Genomic DNA, 21,356 nt, shown 5'->3' with positions numbered 1-21,356 from the left:
GTGTTGCTGGAGGGAAGGGAGGTACTGGGCCAAGGGGGGCAAAGTGGAAAAATAATTAGGACAACTGTAATAGCATAATCAATAAAGTATATTTTTAAAAAATTAATAAACCTGTTACCCAGCTTCAAGAAAAGTCAACAAATGGCCAATCATGTTCCATCTAAACACTACCCTTCTAGATTATTTTATAAGCCCAAATATATCACTTTTGTAAATAGTCAATTTTTATTATTTATGATAGTCTATAAAGTCTTCATTAATCCTGAATTAGCAAATATTGAACTCTTCTTCCAAGGGAAATATAAAGGTAGATCCCATGAGCCTTTGGTTGCAACATTTTTTTCAGCTGGTCAATACATAATCTTGTTTCTGTATAAAGATACCTTATGTAATACACATTGTTGATTAATATTGAGTTCACAGCCAACAGCACTATAACATGCCTGAAGGAAGCTTATCTAGCTATGTGTTTTCTCCATAAGGCATATCATGGCCTCCTTACACTTAGAACACTAGACAGTACTCAGCACTACCCTTGGGGACCACTTTAAACAGTGAAATCACTAGCAACAAGCACAGAAATTAAAAAACCAAATAGACTACAAAAAGGACACTTGTTTACAATATGAGAGCAGAAACAAGAAGACAGAATAGTAGCATCTTATTCCAAATTGGCTGGAAATGTACATATTGGGTGGCTCAAATTTTTTCTCTTTTAATATCGATAAATAACCATGAAAGCTCTTTAAGTACTTGAGGTTACAAATAAATGTTAGCAAGTAGGCAAACTTAGAAATACAGAGTCTGTGCATAATGGCAATGCACTATTTTAGTATGAATCTGAGGACCTTTTCTTATTTTTTATTTTTTAGCAAAACCACAATACCACTATAACACTTAGAAAAATAACATAGTTAAATAATAATACACTCAAATTTACAAAAAGTGCAAATCACAACTGCAGGGAACTGGCATTTTTCGCTAATTAGATTGAAATATCAGAAAGTTTGATAATACCATATTTAAGTCTATATTCTTAAATATAGACTTGAAAGCTTGAGATCAAATATGCTTTGGAATTTAGAAAGTGCATATGCCATATATTATATAGGTAACATCCCTAGCAGGCTATAATCAGTATATTGATATGCAGCAGCTAACTGTGGATATGTCCACTAACAGTCTTAGATGAGTTCAACTCAGATATTGCTGTGAAATGAGTCCAAGTTAGTCAGGTGTACCAAAAGAAAAAGACAAAGTTATGCTTTAGAAAATTGGGAGTTCCACAATTGTGGATTATGGATTATGGATATATTAAGGCCACTATCAGGAAACAAGCATTTCTCATACATTATGGTAAAAATATAAATAGGTACAACCTCTTTGGAGAGCAAATTGGTACTACCTGACAGAATTCTAAAGGCACATACACTTTGATCCAGCATTCTCATGTCTACCTACTACACATTCAAATGGGTTTTTTAATGTGCACAAAAATATTAGGTTTATGAAAGTATTCAGTACAGATTTGTTTATGGTAGCAAATAGATTAGCAACAACTTAAATGTTTGTTAAATAAAGTATATTTATACACTAGAGCCACTAAAAAGAAAGAAATTTTATTTTCAAATCTGACATGATCTCAATGATAAAGTGGGGAAAAAAGAAACAAGATGCAGAACAACATTATATGCCACCACTTCTGTTTTACAGAAACAGGAGAAGAGTTTTACATGTTTATTTGTGTGTTGTGTGTAGAATATCTCTGAACAGATGTATTAGAACTATAAGAAAGGATTGCTCTCTTGGACATAAACTGGAGGCTGGGATGGAAAGGAGACATCTTTCTCTGTTCACCCTTTGGTATTCTTCCAGTTGCTATGTGCATATGTCAGCTTTTCCTTTTTAAAATTTAATCTCAAAATGTAGTACGATGACTTGTTTTATACAAATACAATCTTACCTCTTTCTGAAAATAATAATGAATTTAAAATATTTTTCCTAATATTCTTTTATGTTACATCTGTTATGTAAAATCTAAACTAAAATGGCAGAATTTCTGCTCCTCACAAATTTTACCAATAAGTGTTTAAAGAACTGGGTTCTCTGTAAAACTATAACAGTGCTTTGAAAAATACTTGGAATTTCTGTTTCTACTAATTGCAAAATAAACTTTTATGAATATCAGCCATTCACAAGAAATTTCTTCTACAGATAAAATAAGAAATTGTTGATAAAGATTTGTTGTACTGACTGCAGTTTTTTGAAGTTAGTTGTATTCAATTATTATTTAGTAGGTGATTTTCATATACTTTGTTATAGTTAAAAGTACTAATATAAAATATTTTATTTTTGTATCTTTTTCTTTTTAGATGGAAATTCCTTCTTCTAGCATTATAAATCAGTACATTGCTTGTCAAGGGCCATTACCACACACTTGTACAGATTTTTGGCAGATGACTTGGGAACAAGGCTCCTCTATGGTTGTAATGTTGACCACACAAGTTGAACGTGGCAGAGTAAGTCATACTTGAATCTTACACATTGTTTGGGCCTTCTTCAAATTATATTGCATATACTGTAGTCAAAATATTCACATTGATTTAGTCTTTTTTGTAACCTTTTAATCCATAAAGAACAGAAAGTAGATTAATGCTTATCTAAGCATAGAGTGGCATACAGGGAGTGAGATAGAGGAATGAGTGCATGGGATTTCTTTTGAGAGTGATGAAAATGCTCTGAAGATGATTGTGTTGATAGTTGCACAGCTCTGTAAATATACTAAAAACAATTGTGTACTTAAAAAAAATTTTTTTTTCAACTATAGTTGATGCACAATATTATATTAGTTTCAGGTGTACAACCCCGTGATTAGACATTTTATATAACTTACAAAGTTATCAGCTTGATAAATCTGGTACCTGTGATTATTTTGATAAATCTGGTACCTGTGATTATTTTCTAACTACCAATTTGTATTTCTTAATTTCTTCACCTTTTTCACCCATTCCCCCAACCCCGCTCCCATCTGGCAACTGTCAAAATGCTCTCAGTATCTATGAGTCTGTTTCTGTTCTGCTTGGTTTTTAGAGTCCATATATAAGTGAAATTATCTGGCACTTGTCTTTCTCTGTCTGATTTATTTCATTCAGTATAGTACCCTCTAAGTCCATCCATGTTGTTGCAGGTAGCAAAGTTAATTCTTTTTTATGGCTGAATTATATTCCATTTTCTATACATACACTTCTTTATCTATTCATCTGAAAGCCTGGTGTGGAGCTGGGACCCCTCACTCCTCAGAGTACTCCCCCACAGCCCACATATCCCTCCTGATTTTTAACCACTACTCATGGGTATTGAACCAGTCTGTTCTGTGCCTCTGCCCCTCATACAGTCTGGACATGGCTTCTTCTGTATATCTTTACTTAAAAGATTTTTGTTCAGCTAGACTTCAGGAGGTTCTAATGATGGTTATTCTGTAGATTATTTATAATTTTGATGTGGTTGTGGAAGGAGGTAAGCACAGCATTCACCTACACCACTATCTTGATTGGAAGCTGAATTGTGTACTTTAAATGGGTGAATTACATGGTATGTAAATTATATGTTATTAAAGCTATTTTTTTTATTTTAATTGTGAAAGTAAATGGGTTGTATTTGGCATTTTAGTTGAAGATTCTTTTCTCATTGTTAACTCTAAAAATATCAAAATTAGTGCACCATTTTGCCATCCTTATAGTAGTAATTGATTTAGGCAAGAATTCATCACAAATGGTAAAAAACTGGGTGAAAGCTTGTTGTAAACAGAATATTTACAGTCTCAAAATATATCCAAATAGATTATTACAAAGAGAAAAATCAGACAAAGAAATGTTAGTAGTTGACAGATCTAGGTGAAATGTGTATGAGAGTTTATTGAATTTTTCTTGTAACTTTTCTGTAAGTTTGAATGTTATATTAAAATATCGTAATTTTAATATATTTTTTCTAAATCTATTGATTTTAGGTGAAGTGTCACCAATATTGGCCAGAACCCACAGGAAGTTTATCTTATGGATGCTACCAAGTCACCTGCCACTCAGAAGAAGGAAACACTGCATATATCTTCAGGAAGATGACACTATTTAACCAAGAGGTAGGTAGGCAAGATATCCATCTATTAGAATTGTTATGTTCAAGGTGAAGCCTTTAAAAGCTGAAAATGTTTTTAGTCTGAGTCCTGGTTACTAGAAAATATTATTCTTAATTACTGAACTATTTGCTTCATTGGGATGCTTTGGAATCTCATGAAGTATATTTCCTTTACAATAACTGTATTTCCAGTTTCTATAGTTCATATGAGTGGTCAGTGCAAAAAGAATCTAGTAAATAAGTACTTAATACTCTTAAAACAATGCATGCTCATAAAAATTATACCAGGGATATTTTTGGTTATAAAGATTTTTTCTCCAAATAATATCAATGAAGTATTTGAGTACATCTGTGGAAATGGAAAGAACAATTAATTGTAAGTTACCAAATTATTCCCCTTTTTCAAAAGAGTAGAGAAGAGAAATTTCCGTCTCCTTGGTATTAAGGGGGAAAGATCGTAGGCAGGACACTCCCATAGCAGATAGATTATAGCTTTCTAATTGCTAGTCTTCTTACTGCTACCTAAGTCACTTTCCTTTGGCTTCCAAATGCAGACCCAGAAATGGAAACTGATCAATAAATGATGACTTAAACCCAATTGGAATATGTGTGTGGAGGGTGGCATGCTGTCAGTCATGTCAGTCTGCTTAGGACAGTGAACCCACGTTTATTACCTGTAACTAGATATTCCCATGCCACTCAACCTTTGGTTTTGAAGGGGCTATAAAAAGAAAGAAGCAATTGCTAGAGAAGAGCAAACAATACAAACTGTGAAGGCCCAGGCCTATCCCATCAATGTTTAAGCCTTTGGAAATGAAAACTCCATTCCCCTCCCACTCCCCTACCCACTGAGTATGATTAAAGCAGCCCAGCAAGATAGAACCTTACTGACCAAAGGGGAAGGAACTAGAAGTTGTGAAGTTGTGCCGATTTATATTAAAGGAATTCGTCATTGAATAAAGCTAAAGTTATAAAAAATTAAAAATTAGTTTCAAAATCTTATGGGCTAGAGATTCCATCAGAATGAATTTAGTGTTTAGGGATATATATTGTATAGCTCATGGTCTAATGTAACAAGGCAAGCCAATAAGATATTTCTCCATTTTTCTCAAGTAGATATGACAGATAGGCTGTATATGATTACATAAAGTAATACTTATATCTTCAGCATAATCTGTTTATTATATTCCACCTTTAGATTATCCACAACAGTAACTGTAGTGGCTTTTCTTTGCAAACCCTGAATACCTCAGAACTATAGTAAGACACAAATTAGGTTCTAAAGTGTGTCCCAAATATAATTGGGAAAATTAATTTGCTATCATATACACATAAATACGTAATGCTTAGATGGAGAGGCAAACACTTTCAAAACTGATTTAAATGATTTTACATTATACATTCTCATAGGTTATTGGTACCATTAAATTATTTTGTTAGTCATTATTACAGAGGTCCCCATTCCCCCTCCTTTGCCCGCCTTCACCCAGCCCCCTCCCCTCCTTCCCTCTGGCCATCACATTTGTTCTGTGTCTGTGAATTATGCCTATATGTTCTTTGGCTAATTATAGATCCATTTTTTAATTACCTTTTACTTTATGTCTTTTCTGGAAATGCCTTTTAATATAAATGACAATAACCAGATTTTATAGTGTTGAATGACTATAGCTACTGATTATTTAGCATAACATTCCAAACAGCTAATCGGGAGATTTACAGGTTGTCTCATAGAATCCTTTCCCTTTTGAGGTGTAGATGTGGTTTCATTTTCAGCTAAAGAAAGTGGGGCTCTGGAATATTAAATGCCTTAACTGACAGAATTGAGATGTATAAATCCAAGATCTTTTCTCACCAACTCCTGGCTCCCAAAGAGGAATTAAGCCCTGATTTGACTTTGTGTTTTTATTATCTTCAGTTTTTAATGCACATTTATTTTGAGATTTTATTTTCCTGATTTCCATGATTTCACTTGTTTTTTAGGATTAGCCCAACTTTGTTCATAAAAGATATCTTTTTACCATATTTGTTCACCTACCAGTTGTTTAATTTTCTTCCAATGTTTTTCTAGAACTTAACTTGTTTTTGTCTGTTTACTTATCTTAGATCGTACTTTACAAATATAGAAATGATCCAAGCAGCTGATGCTTAAATGGACACAGTCGTTTCTTTACACAACTATTTGTATAAAATGGTTTCTTTCCTTTTTGTTGAAGTTTTGGGGTTTTTTTGAGTGTATACATTATGGGTGGGGGGTAGTGGGAATAGTTTCTTTTGCTTTGCTTCTAAAATTAAAATGACATGAATATCTATTTCTATTTTAATGATAATTCCTAAATTAAGGTGCATAATTTTTCATTTACACTTAGAAAAATCAGAGTCGTCAACTCACTCAGATCCAGTACATAGCCTGGCCTGATCATGGTGTCCCTGATGATTCAAGTGACTTTCTGGACTTTGTTTGTCATGTACGAAATAAGAGGGCTGACAAGGAAGAACCAATTGTTGTTCATTGCAGGTATTATACCTTCTGAATTTTATGAATGAATAGCTGACATTATTTTAAAAGGGAATATATATTTTATTTTGTCCTTAAGTTGTGATTTTCACTATAATTAGAGATAACTCAAAGCTATGCTCTGAAGGTAGAAGGCAAAGGGTGTGTTCCAATATGATTGGCAGAAAGAATATCATAAGTAAAAATAATACTTTATTGCACTGATTTTAGAAGTTTGTCTTTTTCACAGTTTAACAAACCTGAAATTGGGATTTGTCTTACAATGGATAATATCTTAGATTTGATTAAATATAATGATGTAGGCATGAGTTGCAACCTAAGGTTTAGATGTCCCCCTCCCAGCAAGGTACTCCCTCTTGGCCTATGGCCCCTCTCAGGACATTTGGTGAGTACTCTCACCTTTCTTGGAATGGCCTTACCCAATATCATCGCAAGATAAGCCAGTTTCAGGAGCTCCAGGTAAGTAATGGTAAGCTACCCTTCCTTCCTTTCAGACTCATGCCCTTTCCTGCCCTTAACGGGCCAGGTACAGTGACTCCAACCTTCAGGGCTACCAACCAAAAGGTGACAAATTATTTTCTCCCTGTCCTGGCCACCTGTGTTATTAAGTGATTTATTCAGAGAACATATTGAAGTATCTCTTTATCTTTAAACTTCCAAACACTTTTTAAGAGCAGACTTCCAAAATCATCAAAAACAGATTATAGACCAAATATTTGAGAGGCAAAGTGGCAAGAATGGTGAACACATATGAATCAATACTTTAATTTTCTGCACAGAGTCCAAAGAAGTTTAACTGAATAGTATCAGGAAGACTTTGCCCCATATTTATCTCTTTTAGTGCTGGGATTGGAAGAACTGGGGTTCTTATTACTATGGAAACAGCCATGTGTCTCATTGAATGCAATCAACCAGTTTACCCACTAGACATTGTAAGGACAATGAGAGATCAACGAGCCATGATGATCCAAACACCTGTAAGTACTGTACTTCATGTATACATGTGTATTTTCAACATGATTATTTTTGTTATCAATATATATTTATAGCTTTTTAATATATGCCAGTAGCTAATAACCCCTAACACAGTGGGTTGTTAGATACTGCCTGTGAGCCAAATCTGGCCTGTCACTTGTTTTTATAAATAAATGTTTTATTGGAATACAGCCATGTTTATTTGTTTACATAATATTTATGGCTGCTTTCATACTCTCTGGTCTTTTACAGAAAATGTTTATCAGCACCACCCTAGCGTGTTAATTCTTGAGTGTTTAAACAGTCACAGAGGAACCTACCCTGTATTACTTAGTCAAGTGGAATTCTGAGAACGATAGTATCCCTGAACTGGAGACTCTTGATAGACCTGCTTTCAGTGAAAGAGCTGTGGTGAAATGCATTTCCTTTTTCATAAGAACTTAAATTGCAACAACAACAAAAACCATAGAAATAAAGCTATTAACTTACTGTATTCTACACTGACTCTGAATAATGTTCCAAATCACAAGAGGAATCATGAAATTTTAGATTTAATGTTAAGATAACTTTTTATAGTAAAGCATTTAGCATTCTTGGTGGCATTATGGTTACTGAAGTGAATTGACCTGTATGAACCCATAAGTATAATACCTTTTTTTTAGCTTTAAATTATAGAAAATTTCAAACATACACAAAAGTAGACAACATAATGGACTCTATGTTGGGTCCTCCAAACCAACAACATTTGCCAAATTGTTTCATATGAATGAAATCATACAATTTGGTCTTTTGTCATTGGCTTCTTTTAACCCTGCAGTGGTCGTGCTTCCAAATGGAGTGTAAGAGGTCGCATGGATGACATGTGTCATCCAACTCTGTCGCAGAATTCCTGGTAAACTACATGGCTTAGGCACTTGGTCGGAACTGAGGTGATGCAACACCTTTCGAAGATTATTAATCTGAGCGCATGCAGCGTTGCCATGTCAAAATTGGGCTAAAACTGACGATTATTTTGCATAGATGACATGCAACCACTCAAGGGTTAATTCGCATAATATTTAAAGGTGTGTCCATTCTGTGGCCTTTGTCAGTACTTTATTCCTTTTTTTGGCTGAATAATACTCCATTGTATGGATATACTGCTTTTGTTTATCCATTCATCATCTGTTGATAAACATTTGGATTGTTCCCAATTTTTGCCTATTATGAATAATGGTGCTATAAACACTTGTGTATATGTTCTTGTGTCAACATATTTTCATTTCCCTTGGGTATATACCCAGAAGTTGAATTCCTGGGTCATATTGTAACTCTGCTTAAACTTTTGAGGAACTGCCAGACTGTTTTCAAAGCACCTATACAATTTTGCAATTTCATTGGCAGTGTATGAGGGTTCCATTTTTCTCCACATATCAACACTTGTTATTGTCTGCATTTTTTTTTTATTTTAGCCATTTTACTTAATATAAAGTGGTTATCTAATTGTGGTTTTGATTTGCATTTCCCCAGTAACTAATGAAACCGTGCATATTTTTGTGTGTGTATAGCCCATTTATTCATATATCTTCTTTGGAAAACTGTTCAAATTTTGTGCCCTTTTTCAACTTCTTTTTCTGTCATTTTGTGTTGAGTTGTAAGAGTTCTTTATATTTTCTGCCCTGGCTGGTGTGGCTGGAGTGTCATCCCTTAGACCGAAGGGTCACAGGTTCAATTTCCATTCAGGGCACATACCCAGGTTGTGGGCTCAATCCCAGTCAGGGTACATATGAAAAGGCAACCAGTCGATGTTTCTCTCTCTCTCTCTCTCTCTCTCTCCCTCTCTCCCCCTCTCCTTCCCCCGCTTCCCTTCCCCTGCCCCTGAGCCCGGCTCCTCTCTCTTTAAAAGCAATGAAAACATGTCCTTGGGTGAGGATTTCTTTTCTGTAAGAGTCCTTTATATTTTCTGAACACAGGTCTCTTATAGAGCTGTGATATGCAAATGTTTTCTCCATGCTGTTTTTCACTTTCTTGATTATGTCTTTTGAAGCACACAGATTTTTAACTTTGATACATGCTAGTTTTTTCCTTTAATCACATATGTGTTTGGTGTTATATCTAAGAAATCATTGCTTGAGTCACAAATATTTATTTCTCTATTTTCTTCCAAGAGTTTAATAGCTTAGCTCTGACATATATAGGTGTCTAGTTTTATTCTTCTGTATGTGCATATTAAGTTGTCCCAGCCCCATTTTTTGAAAAGATTATTCTTTTCCCATTAATTGTCTCTAAGTTCTTTGTCAAAAATCAGTCACCACAAATGTAAGGGTTTCTTTCTGGACTTTCAACTGTATCCCATTGATTTGTATGTGTAGTTTAATGCTAGTACAACACTGTCTTGATTACTGTAGCTTTGTAATAAAACTAGAAATCAGGATGTGAATATCCCAACTCTTTTTCTTTAAGACTATTTTGGGCCCTGGCTTGTGTGGCTTAGTGTATTGAGTGACAGCATGTGAACCTAAAGGTTGCTGGTTTGATTCCCAGTCAGGGCACATGCCTGGGTTGCGGGCCAGGTATCCAGTTGGGGCTGTGTGAGAGGCAACCAATCGATGCATCTCTCAAACATGGATGTTTCTCTCCCTCTCATTCTCCCTCCCTTCCCCTCTCTCTAAAAATAAATAAATAAAATATTCTTTAAAAAAACTGTTTTAGCCATTCTGGGTCCCTGGCATTTCATATGAATTTTAGAATTAGTTTATCTTTTCTTCAAAAGAAAACAGAAGAACAGGAAAGGGATTACATTAAATCTGTAGCTCATTTTGGGGAGTGTTGCCATCTTAATGATTTTCCATCTTCCAAATCATGAACACAAAATCTTCCCATTTTTAAATGTCTTTTAAAATTTCTTTCAGTTATGTTTTGTAGTTTTAAGTGTGTAAGTCTTGCACTTCTGTTAAGTTTATTCTTATCTATTGTAGTCTTCTTGTGCTATTGTAAGTGGAATTGTTTTCTTATTTTATTTTAGGATTATTCCTTGCTTGAGTATAGAAATAAAATTGATTTCGTATATTGATCATGTATTCTGCAACCTTGCTGAAATCATTTATTAACTAATAGTTTTTTGTGTGTAAAAGTGGATTCTTCAGTATTCTCTATATACAAGATCATGTCATCTTCAGGTACAGATAGTTTACTTCCTTTCTGATTAAGGTGCCTTCCTTTTCTTTTTTTTAATTCTTGCCTAAGCGTCCTGTTTTAAACCTCTGGTACAATATTAAATAAAGTGGCATTTCTAACCTTAGAAAGACAGCTTTAAGGTTTTCCCACTAAATATCATGTTAGCCATAGGCTTTTTTTTTTTAATAAATGCTCTTTATCAAGTTGAGGGCGTTTTCTGTGTTACAGGTTTGTTGAGTGTTTTCATCATGAAAAGATACTCAGTTTTCTTAAGTGCTTTTTCTGTGTCTATTGAAATGATCATATGGTTTTTGTCTTTTATTAATGTACTATATGACATTAATTGATTTTTGGATATTAAACTAACCTTGCATTTCCAGGATAAATCTTACTTGGAGATGGTGTATAATTCTTTTAATATATTGTTTCATTTGATTTGCTAGTATTTTCTAGAGGTTTTTGTGTATCTGTATTAAAACATAATGGATTTTTTATTTTTAATTGTGGTAAAATGTACAACATAAAATTTACTATCTTAACAGTTTTTACATATACTATTCAATAGTGTTAAGTATAATCACAGCGTTACGTAACCAATCTCTAGAACTTTTTCATCTTGCAAAACTAAAACTCTACCCCTACAACAACAACACTCCATTTCCCTCTCTTCCCAGCCCTTGGCAACCACCATTGTACTTTCTGTTTTTATGAATTTAACTACTCTAGATATTTCATAGAAGTGAAATTATACATGTATGCCTTTTTTGTAATTGGCTTATTTCACTTAGCATAATATCCTTGAGGCTCATCCATGTTTTAGCATGTGTCAGAATTTTCTATTTTTAAGACTAAAAAATATTTCACTGTGTTTATAGACCACATTTTTATCCTTTCATCTGTCAGTGGATATTTGGGTTATTTTTACCTTTTGGTTATTGTGACTAATGCTGCTATGTACATGGATATAAAATATCTCTTCAAGACCCTGCATTCTCAATTTTTTTTTTGGCCATATGCCTAGAAGTCAAATTGCTGGGTCATATACATAATGAGTTTTATTTTTATTTTTACAGTGTATGTAAAGCCATGATTCAGATGTGGTTCCCACATTTTGATTGGTTTATGTCTCCTAAACTTTTTAATCTATTGCTTCCTCCTACTTTTTGTTTTCTTGTTTTTTGCAATGTATTTGATGAACAAATGAGGTCGTTTGTGCTGCATAGTTTTCCATGGTCTGAATTTTGCTGATTGCATTCCCAAGGTGGTGGTCTCTGCATTTTCTAGAGTGGTAAGTTGAATCGGTAGGCTTGAGCAGCTAAGGTGTTATTATGTTCTTTCTGCAAGAGGCACATAATGTCTGATTGTCTTTCTTTCTGTGATATTAGCAGCCTTGGGTGTTCAATGCCTGCATCATTAATTCATTGGGCTTTCAAAATGATGATAATATTATCATTTCTTGATTTATTTACTAGGTGGAATGCTTCTTTAAAGAGGACCTTTTCATCTGCTATTTGGTTAACCAGTGGTACAGTCTGTATGGGGAAGGCAAAGTAAACACTTGATACTTTACCTTTATTTTTAAAGTTTTTAATATAATGACTTGATTCACTTAGCTCTCTCAGTGGTGACCACTTACTTCATTTATTTTGGTATTATTTTGAAATAATGGCTTTATTCATGTGTGATGTTTCAACCCATTGTAGTTATTTTTCTTAACAATGCCTAAATTGTCTCATTTTTGGCCAGTAGGAGTCTATTCAGCTTAGCTCCTGGGCCTTTCCATCAAGACCCTAGTAACTTAGATAACTTCCTGCCCCAAACATAGAATCTATAATTTCTCCAAAAAGTACTGGTTCTTTTTATTAAGAAATTTTAATAGGAAGCACATCTGAGAACTAGATTGTTTTATTGCTTTCGGGTTAGGATTTAGTATTTGTAGAAATCTTCAATAGACAGAGGTAGGGAAACAAACTTACGAATTAATACTGGTGCTTCCAATACAAATTTAGAACCATAGTGTTTTTACTTAATATTTTCTACCTTACATCTTTATTGCCTTTCTTCTTTAACAAAAATACTGGTTATCTACAATACCAGCATTGAAAGACTTAGAACATCACAAGTACTCATTTGTTTTATTTTACATTACACAACACTCTCAGAATAGCTAAACTAACACTACTACCACGAACAGTATGGTTACTGAAAAGAATTTTCAATTTTTTTCTACAGTCATTTTGCTTTATGGATATATACTACAAAAGATGTACAGTTAAATTACTATTTCAAAGTCCCTTGAAATAGCTCCTCTCTTTGTAGTTCTGCCATCAACTAGATACACACATTGATTTGTTTCATGTTATTGTCAATTCGTAGATTTTTTTAAAATTAATGACATAATTACGGGATATCTTTATATGATTCCAAAGTAAAATCTCTAAAGGATGTATATTCAATGAAATCTAGTCTCTATCCTTCTCTTGCCCCTTATTCCTTCCTTCTCTGTGTAGAAAATCATTTTTTAAAATTGTTTTTCAATTACAGTTGTCTCATTTTTCCCCCATTGCTCCCCTCCGCCACTCATCCCACCCCTTCTCGCACAGTCATTCCACACCCCGTTGTCCATGTCCATTTGTCATTTATACATGTTCTTTGACCAGACCTTCCCCTACTTATCCCCCTTCTTTCCCTCCCCCCTACCCCCTGATAACTGTTATTCTGTTCCTTGTTCAATTTTGTTCATTTGTTTGTGTTGTTCTTTAGTCTCCTGTATCAGGTGATATCATATGGTATTTTTCTTTCAATGCCTGGCTTATTTCGCTAAACATAATTCTCTCTAGTTCCATCCATGTTGTCGCAAATGGCAGGGGTTCCTTCTTTCTTTCTGCTGCATAGTATTCCATTGTGTAAATGTACCACAGTTTTTTGATCCACTCATCTACAGATGGACACTTAGGTTGTTTCCAGCACTTCGCTATTGTAAATAGTGCTGCTATGAACATAGGGGTGCATAAGTTCTTTTGAATTGAGGTTTCAGGATTCTTAGGGTATAATCCTAGCAGTGGAATCACTGGTTCAAAAGGCAGTTCCATTTTTAGTTTTTTGAGGTAATTCCATACTGTTTTCAATAGTGGCTGTAGCAGTCTGCATTCCCACCAACAGTGCACTAGGATTCCTATTTCTCCACATTCTCGTCAGCACTAACTGTTTGTGGATTTGTTGATGATGGCCATTCTGACTCGTGTAAAGTGGTATCTCATTGTGGTTTTTACTTGCATCTCTCTGATGGCTAGTGATGTTGAGCATTCTTTCATGTGTCTGTGGACCCTCTGTGTATCCTCCTTGGAGAAGTGTTTGTTCAGGTCCTTTGCCATTTTTTAATTGGACTGTCTGTCTTCTTGGTGTTGAGATGTGTAAGCTCTTTATATATTTTGGAGATCAATCCCTTATGTAAGGTATCATTGGCAAATATATTTTCCTGTATGGTTGGTTCCCTTTTCATCTTGCTGAGCAGAAACTCTAGTTTGATGTAGTCCCATTTGTTTATACTTTCCTTTATTTCCCTTGCCTTAGGAGATGTATCGTGAAAATATTGCTACATGGGATATCTGAAATTATCCTCCCTGTGTTTCCCCCTTGGACTTCTTTGGTGTCACAGCCTACACTTAAGTCTTTGATCTATCTTGAGTTTATTCTGGTGTGTGGTGTAAGTTGGTGGTCTAGTTTCATGTTTTTGCATGTCCCTGTCCAGTTCTCCCAGCACCATTTGTTGAAGAGGCTCTTCTCACTCCATTTTATGCTCCTTCCCCCTTTGTCAAATATTAGTTGACCATATAGACCTGGGTTTATTTCTGGGCTCTATTCTGTTCCATTTATCTATATTTCTGTTCTTACGCCAGTACCAGACTGTTTTGATTACCGTGGCCTTGTAGTATAGTTTGATGTCTGATATCATGATTCCACCTGCTGTGTTCTTCTGTTTCAAGATTGCTTTTGCTATTCGGGGTCTTTTTTGGTTCCATATGAATTTTTGAAGTATTTGTTCTAGGTCTGTGAAATATGTCGTTGATATTTTAATAGGGATTGCATTGAATCTGTAAATTGCTTTGGGTAGTATCGCCATTTTAATGATGTTGATTCTACCCATCCAAGAAAATGGTATTTGCTTCCATTTATTTGTATCTTCCTTAATTTCTTTCTTCAGTATTATGTAGTTTTCCAAGTACAGGTCTTTTATCTCTTTGGTTAAGTTTGTTCCTAGGTACTTTGTTTATCTTGTTGCTATAGTAAATGAGATTTTTTTTAGTTTCTGTCTTTTGATATTTTATCATTGGTGTACAGAAATGCCTTCGATTTCTGTATATTGACTTTGTAACCTGCTCTTTTGCCAAATTCGTTTATTAGGTCAAATAGTTTTTTTGTGGAGTCTATAGGGTTTTCTATGTACTCTATCATGTCAATTGCAAATAATGAAAGTTTTACTTTCCAATTTGTATGCCTTTTTGTTTGTTTGTCTGATTGCTGTGGCTAGAACTTTCAAGACTATTGAATAGGAGTGGAGAGAGTGGACATCCTTGTCTTGTTCCTGATCTCAGGGGGGAAGCTTTCAGTTTTTGTCCATTGAGTTTGATGTTGGCTTCAGGTTTCTCTTATATGACCTTTCTTATGTTGAGGTATGCTCCCTCTGTTCCCATTTTGCTGAGTGTTTTCATCATAAATGGGTGTTGTACTTAATCAAATGCTTTTTCTGCATTTTTGATTTGATCATGTGCATTTTGTTTTCCATTTTGTTTAGGTGGTGTATTATATTTATTGATTTGCGAATATTAAACCATTCTTGCATCCCTGGGATGAATCCCACTTGATCGTGGTGTATGATCTTTTTAATATGTTACTGGATTCGGTTTGCCAATATTTTGTTGAGGATTTTAGCATCTATGTTCATCAGCACTGTTGGCCTGTACTTTTCTTTCTTTGTTGTGTCTTGACCTGGTTTTGGAATTAGGGTAATACTGGCTTCATAGAAAGAATTTGGGAGTTTTTTCCTCTTCTTGGATTTTTTGGAATAGTTTGAGAAGGCTAGGCGTTAGTTCTTCCCTAAATGTTTTGTAAAATTTACCTGTGAAGTCATCCAGTCCAGGGCTTTGGTGTGCTGGAAGTTTTTTGATTACCGCTTCAATTTCACTTTTTGTTATTGGTCTGTTCAGGCTATCTACTTCTTGATTCAGTTTTGGAAGATTATATGTTTCTAGAAATTTGTCCATTTCTTCTAGGTTGTCGAGTTTCTTGCTATACAGTTGTTTGTAGTAATTTCTTACAGTCCTTTGTATTTCTGTGGTATCCGTTGTGATTTCTCCTCTTCCGTTTCTGATTTTGTTTATTTGGGTCCTCTCTTTTTCTTGATGAGCCTGGGTAAAGGCTTGTCAATTTTGTTTATCTTTTAAAAGAACTAGCTCCTGGTTTTATTGATCTTTTGAATTGTTTGTTTAGTCTCAATGTCATTTAATTCTGCTGTGATCTTGATGATTTCCTTTCTTCTACTCGCCCTGAGCTTTGTTTGTTGTTGTTCCTCTAGCTCTTGTAGCTATAGGATTAGATGTTTTATTTGAGATTCTTCTATCCTTTTCAGGTAGGCTTGTATTGCTATGAACTTTCCCCTCCCGACTGCTTTTGCTTTGTTCCATAGGTTTTGGGCTGTTTTGTGTTGATTATCAGTAGTTTCCAGAAACGTCTTGATTTCTTCCTTGATGTCATTGTTAACCCATTCATTATTTAATATCATGTTTTTCATTCTCCATGAGTTTAAATGTCTTTGAGTTTTTTCCTTGAGGTTGATTTCTAGTTTCAAGGCATTGTGATTTAAGAAGATGCTTGATATAATTTAAATTTTCTTGAATTTGTTGAGGCTTGTTTTGTGTCCTACCGTGTGGTCTATCTTTGAATATATCCCATGTGCATTGGAAAAGAATGTATGTTTTGCTCTTTGGGGTGAAAAGTTGTATATATATCAGTTCAGTCCATTTGATCTAGAGTGTTGTTCAATGCCTCAATATCTTTGGTGTTTGTTTCCTACAAAGATCTGTCTATTGTTGACAATGGGGTGTTAAAGTCCCCTTCTATGAGTGTGTTGCTGTTGATATCCTTCTTGTAATCTTCTAGAACTTTCCTTATATATTTGAGTGCTCCTATGTTGGATGTATATATGGTTACCAGGGTTATATCTTCTTGATGGATTGTTCCCTTCAGTATTATGAAATGCCCTTCTTTGTCTCTTTTTATGGCCTTTGCTGTGAAATCCATTTCGTCTGATATAAGTATTGCTACCCCAGCTTTTTTTTCACGTCCATTTGCTTGGAATACTTTTTTCCATCCCTTCCCTTTCAGTCTGTGTAAATCTTCTGTTTTGAAGTGTGTCTCTTATAGACAGCATATATGTGGGTCATGTTTCCATTCTGCTACCCTATGTCTTTTAATTGGAGCTTTTAATCCATTTACATTTAAGGTTATTATTGACATATATTTATTCATTTCCCTTTGTACCTGTGTTCCTCTCCCTCTCTTTCTTTCTTCTTTTTCTTAAAGCATTCCCTTTAGCATCTCTTGCAATGCTGGTTTGGTGGAGATATATTCTTTTAGTCTTCTTTTGTCTGGGAAACACCTTATTTTACCTTCCATTTTGAAAGAGAGCTTTGCTGCGTAGAGTATTCTTGGATGGAGGCCTTTGTTTTTCATTGCTTGAAATATTTTTTGCCATTCCTTCTGGCTTGTAGTGTTTCTCTTGAGAAATCAGTTAATACCCTTATCGGAGCTCCCTTTATGTTGTTTGCTGTTTTTCTCTTGCTGCTTCTAGGATTCTCTCTTTTTCTTTGAATGTTGCCATTTTAATTATGATGTGCCTTGGTGAGGGCCTTTTTTGGTTCATCTTCATTGGGACTCTCTGTGCTTCCTGGACTTACATGACTTTTTATCTCTTCAAGTTAGGAAAATATTTTGTCATTACTTTTTCAATCAGGTGTTCTATCCCATGCTCCTGTTCTTCACCTACTTCTATCCCTATGAATCAAATATGTTTTTTATTTCATGTTGTCCAGCAGTTCTCTTATACCTCATCATTCTTTTTCAGTCTTTTTTCATTTTGTTGCATTGTCTGGGAATTTTTTTCTACATTGTCCTCTAACTCACTGATCTGATCCTCTGCTTCGTTTAGCCTGCTTTTGATTGCTTCTACTGTATTCTTCAGTTCAGAAATTGTATTCTTCATTTCTTTCTGGTTCCTATTGATAGTTTCTGTGTCCTTTTTTATGCTGGCATATCTCTCCATAAGTTCCTTGTAGCTTCCCTGGAGTCCTTTGTAGTTTCCCTGGTGTTCTTTGTAATTCCCCTGGAATTCACTGTAATTTTCTTTGAGTTTGTCAAGTTCATTGAGCTTTATAACCATTCTTTTGAATTCCATGTCTGATAGTTGGTTTACGTCTGTTACATCTATCTCTCTTTCTGGGGATTCCTCTTTTCCTATCATTGGGAGGTTGTTTCTGTGTCTCACCATGTTGGATGCTTCTTGTTTGTTTTTGTTTCTTAGATTTGTCTGCTTTGATTTCCCACCTTCGTGGTATGAGATTCTGTATAGGAGACCTGGGGGATTCAGTGGTGCAGTCTCTTTGACCTCCTGAACCTGATGGTCTTGGGACGCCCTTTATGCCGTTTGTTTAAGTTGTGTGGTTGTATTTCAGTTACTCTTTGGTGGATCCTTTCGTCTGGCTAGTTGATTGAGAGTCACTCTGCCCACCTTGTCTTGAGTTCTTTTGTGGAGATTCTGTTAAAACATAAACTCACAACCCAGGCAACAAACCCACACCCTCCAAAATATCCCCTACCCACAATCACACTATCAGCAGCAAATGAACCAGTATTAATATACATGTAAAGAGGTTAAAACTATTATACTATAGGAGAAACCGATAAGAGTTGTTTTAAATGAAAGGAAGATGATTTTTGAGAGGGATGATGATAGAATAATAGTAGTAGCATGTAGGGTCAAGGCTATGCGAGACAGTAAGTAATATTTACATTGTATGTTGAAACAGGGAGGGAAGAATACAGAATGACGTGAGACAGTGGAAGTGTATCGTGTTAGGTTTATATAGCAGTTATATGCTATATGTTTAGTGTGGAGGGAGGATAAACAGAACAGACCAACAAACAAACAAAATTAAGAATAGGAGGGAGAGAAGGTAGGAAACAGATTAAAGAAAGAGTTTTTCCCCAGTACAACCTTCGGGTGCGATCTTCTTTTTCTGGATCTGCCCTGGTCAAAATTCTATGGGTTTCTAATCTTTTCTGGCTGGCTGGCTGTGAGATCTACCTTGATTCTGGGGTGGTTATTCTCTCACTCATGGGCCTGCCGCCACTCTGCTGTGAACTGCACTGAGTTGAGTCCCCACCCTCTGATCCTGCGGCACCCTCAGCCCTCCTCAGGCTTGTCTAGCAACGCTCTTCTGCTGGAGGGTCAGGATGCGCATGCCAAAAGTCTCTGCCCAGCCTCAAGTCCTGTCTCCACTCCTCCAAAAAAGTCTATGTGTTGCCTCCAAGCTGCAGCCCTGCCTGTACGCCTGCGTGTGCCACTTGCCTGCCTGAGGTCCCTACCAAGTCTGTAGTTCCACTGCAGCTTTCTCATATGGGCCCCTCTCCCCAGCTCAGTTCTGCTTTTTTGATTGGTAGAGCCTTGGTGCAAGCACCCCAGGGACAGAGCTGTTAGCCCAAGGTTGCCAGCCAAGGGAGTTCCCACCTAGACTCAGTTCATACAGTTTCTCACAGTGCAGGCTGTTCAGTCTTCCCACACCTCCGGCTGTTTCAGCCAAACCTTCTTGCTGACTCCCTCCGGGACTTTGCTGGTCAGTGCACCCTTGGCCGGGGGAAGTTTCCAAGCAGATCCCGGCTAATAGGCCGGTCAGCAGCTGCCCCTTTCGGGTGCAGTGCGGCAGAGGCCCTGTGCTGGGAGGCCCTGCGACTTCGCTTGGAGAGCACAGACGGAGTTTTCTGTCCTCCCACATTCCCTTCCCTGCTCGCGCTGTCTGAAATCCACACTCACTCACTCCTCTCCGTGTTTGCACTCCAAGTCTTTCAGCGATGGGAGCAAGCAGACAACACTACTACCTATTCCACCGCCATCTTTTCTCCTAGCCTCGAAAACAATTTTTTAATGCTTTATCCTTCCCTTGCTTTTTTAAAAACATGTGCAGGGTGGGGCAAAAGTAGGTTTACAGTTGTTTATATGGAAAATACTACAATAATTAATAATACAAGAGTAAACTCTGTTTCACATACTCACAACTGTAAACCTAGTTTTGCCCCACCCCGCATATTGAGACATACAGATATTTATATCCCCCCTTTCTTTTATGAAGATAACATATTGTATGCCATTTTCTCTACCTTGCTTTGTTTACTTAACAAAATATCCTGGAATCATTCTATAGGAGTCTTTAGACTTTTCTTTCTCCCTCACTGCATAGTATTCCACTGTGAGGATGAGCAGGTCCCTTCCTGATTGCAAGCTGGATTGTTTTTACATCTTTGTCATTATAAACAATTCTACAGTGAATAGCCTCACTTGTGAATACGTATTTTCAGTTTCTTTTTCTAGTTTATCTTTAGATAGATTTCTAAAAGTGAGATTGCTGGATCAATAGATAAATTAATATATTGTTAGGTGCTGCCAAATTGCAGAGATTGTGGAAATGATAAGGATATTAGCAATGCATGAATGAATTTCACCAACAAAATAATGTCAGACTTTTTAATTATTTTGCTAGTCTATTCACGAAGAATGGTATCTCTGTGCAGTTTTACTTTGCATTTCTTTTATAAGCCAAGTGAGTTGCTTGTCATTTTTTGTTTTGTTTTTTGGTTTTTCTAATCTATTCTATTTTTTATATTTTGTTTTTCAGAGTCAATACAGATTTGTATGTGAAGCTATTTTGAAAGTTTATGAAGAAGGATTTGTTAAACCCTTAACAATATCATCAAATAAATAAGAAAACAAGAGTTCTGGGATATGTGTTGGAAAACTGCTTTCCATGACATCCACTGCGCCGTAATACTGCTTGCAGGAAATGGCATCTAAATGAAAAAAATGAAGAACTAACAAAAACTGAAAACTTCAGCACTGTTGCACTTTATGTTTTAAAAAAGTCACTGTCTCAAAACCTATAATTCACGTGTTTGAAAAGTATTTCATGCTTTGCTCCGAACAAATAGTGAATTACGAGTATGTTCAGGGTAATTTATGAAATTTTGTGGTGGTGCCATGCAGTCCCCTTCTGGTAGAATTGCCACAAACAAGGCTCAGAATTCTCATCATCTCTGTTACACACCTGTATTTTGAAAGCAAAAAGAAGTAAACATCAGGAGTTAGCTCTGGTGTTTTCAGTGATTCATGTACTTACTGTACTGAATATCAGATTTTATTTTTTTAATTTTAGCAATATCATTTTAAATATTAGCCAATACACTGCCTATGGATGCAGCACATCTTCCCCTACACTCCCCTGTAGAGACCTGCTGTTCATAAGAAGAAAAG

At 35.6% G+C, this 21,356-nt stretch overlaps 1 protein-coding gene across 1 annotated transcript in view; it reads left to right on the top strand.

Moving 5' to 3' along the window:
- The window catches only part of PTPN4 (protein tyrosine phosphatase non-receptor type 4), a 290,817-nt gene extending 269,996 nt beyond the window's left edge, over positions 1-20,821 (top strand). Inside the window, exons 23-27 of the mRNA XM_090279321.1 lie at positions 2,373-2,519; positions 4,007-4,135; positions 6,498-6,646; positions 7,488-7,623; positions 20,725-20,821. Of these exons, the coding sequence (XP_090135447.1) occupies positions 2,373-2,519; positions 4,007-4,135; positions 6,498-6,646; positions 7,488-7,623; positions 20,725-20,811 (648 nt within the window). The 3' untranslated portion in view covers positions 20,812-20,821. The remainder of the gene's footprint in view (positions 1-2,372; positions 2,520-4,006; positions 4,136-6,497; positions 6,647-7,487; positions 7,624-20,724) is intronic.
- The last annotated feature ends 535 nt before the right edge of the window (positions 20,822-21,356 follow it).

The sequence above is a fragment of the Furipterus horrens genome, unplaced genomic scaffold, assembly GCF_987537825.1.
Source record: "Furipterus horrens unplaced genomic scaffold, mFurHor1.1.pri manual_scaffold_1, whole genome shotgun sequence".
Taxonomy (NCBI): Eukaryota; Metazoa; Chordata; class Mammalia; order Chiroptera; family Furipteridae; genus Furipterus; species Furipterus horrens.
Note: the sequence above shows the minus strand (reverse complement) of the source record. Positions and strands in the feature narration are given on the sequence as shown.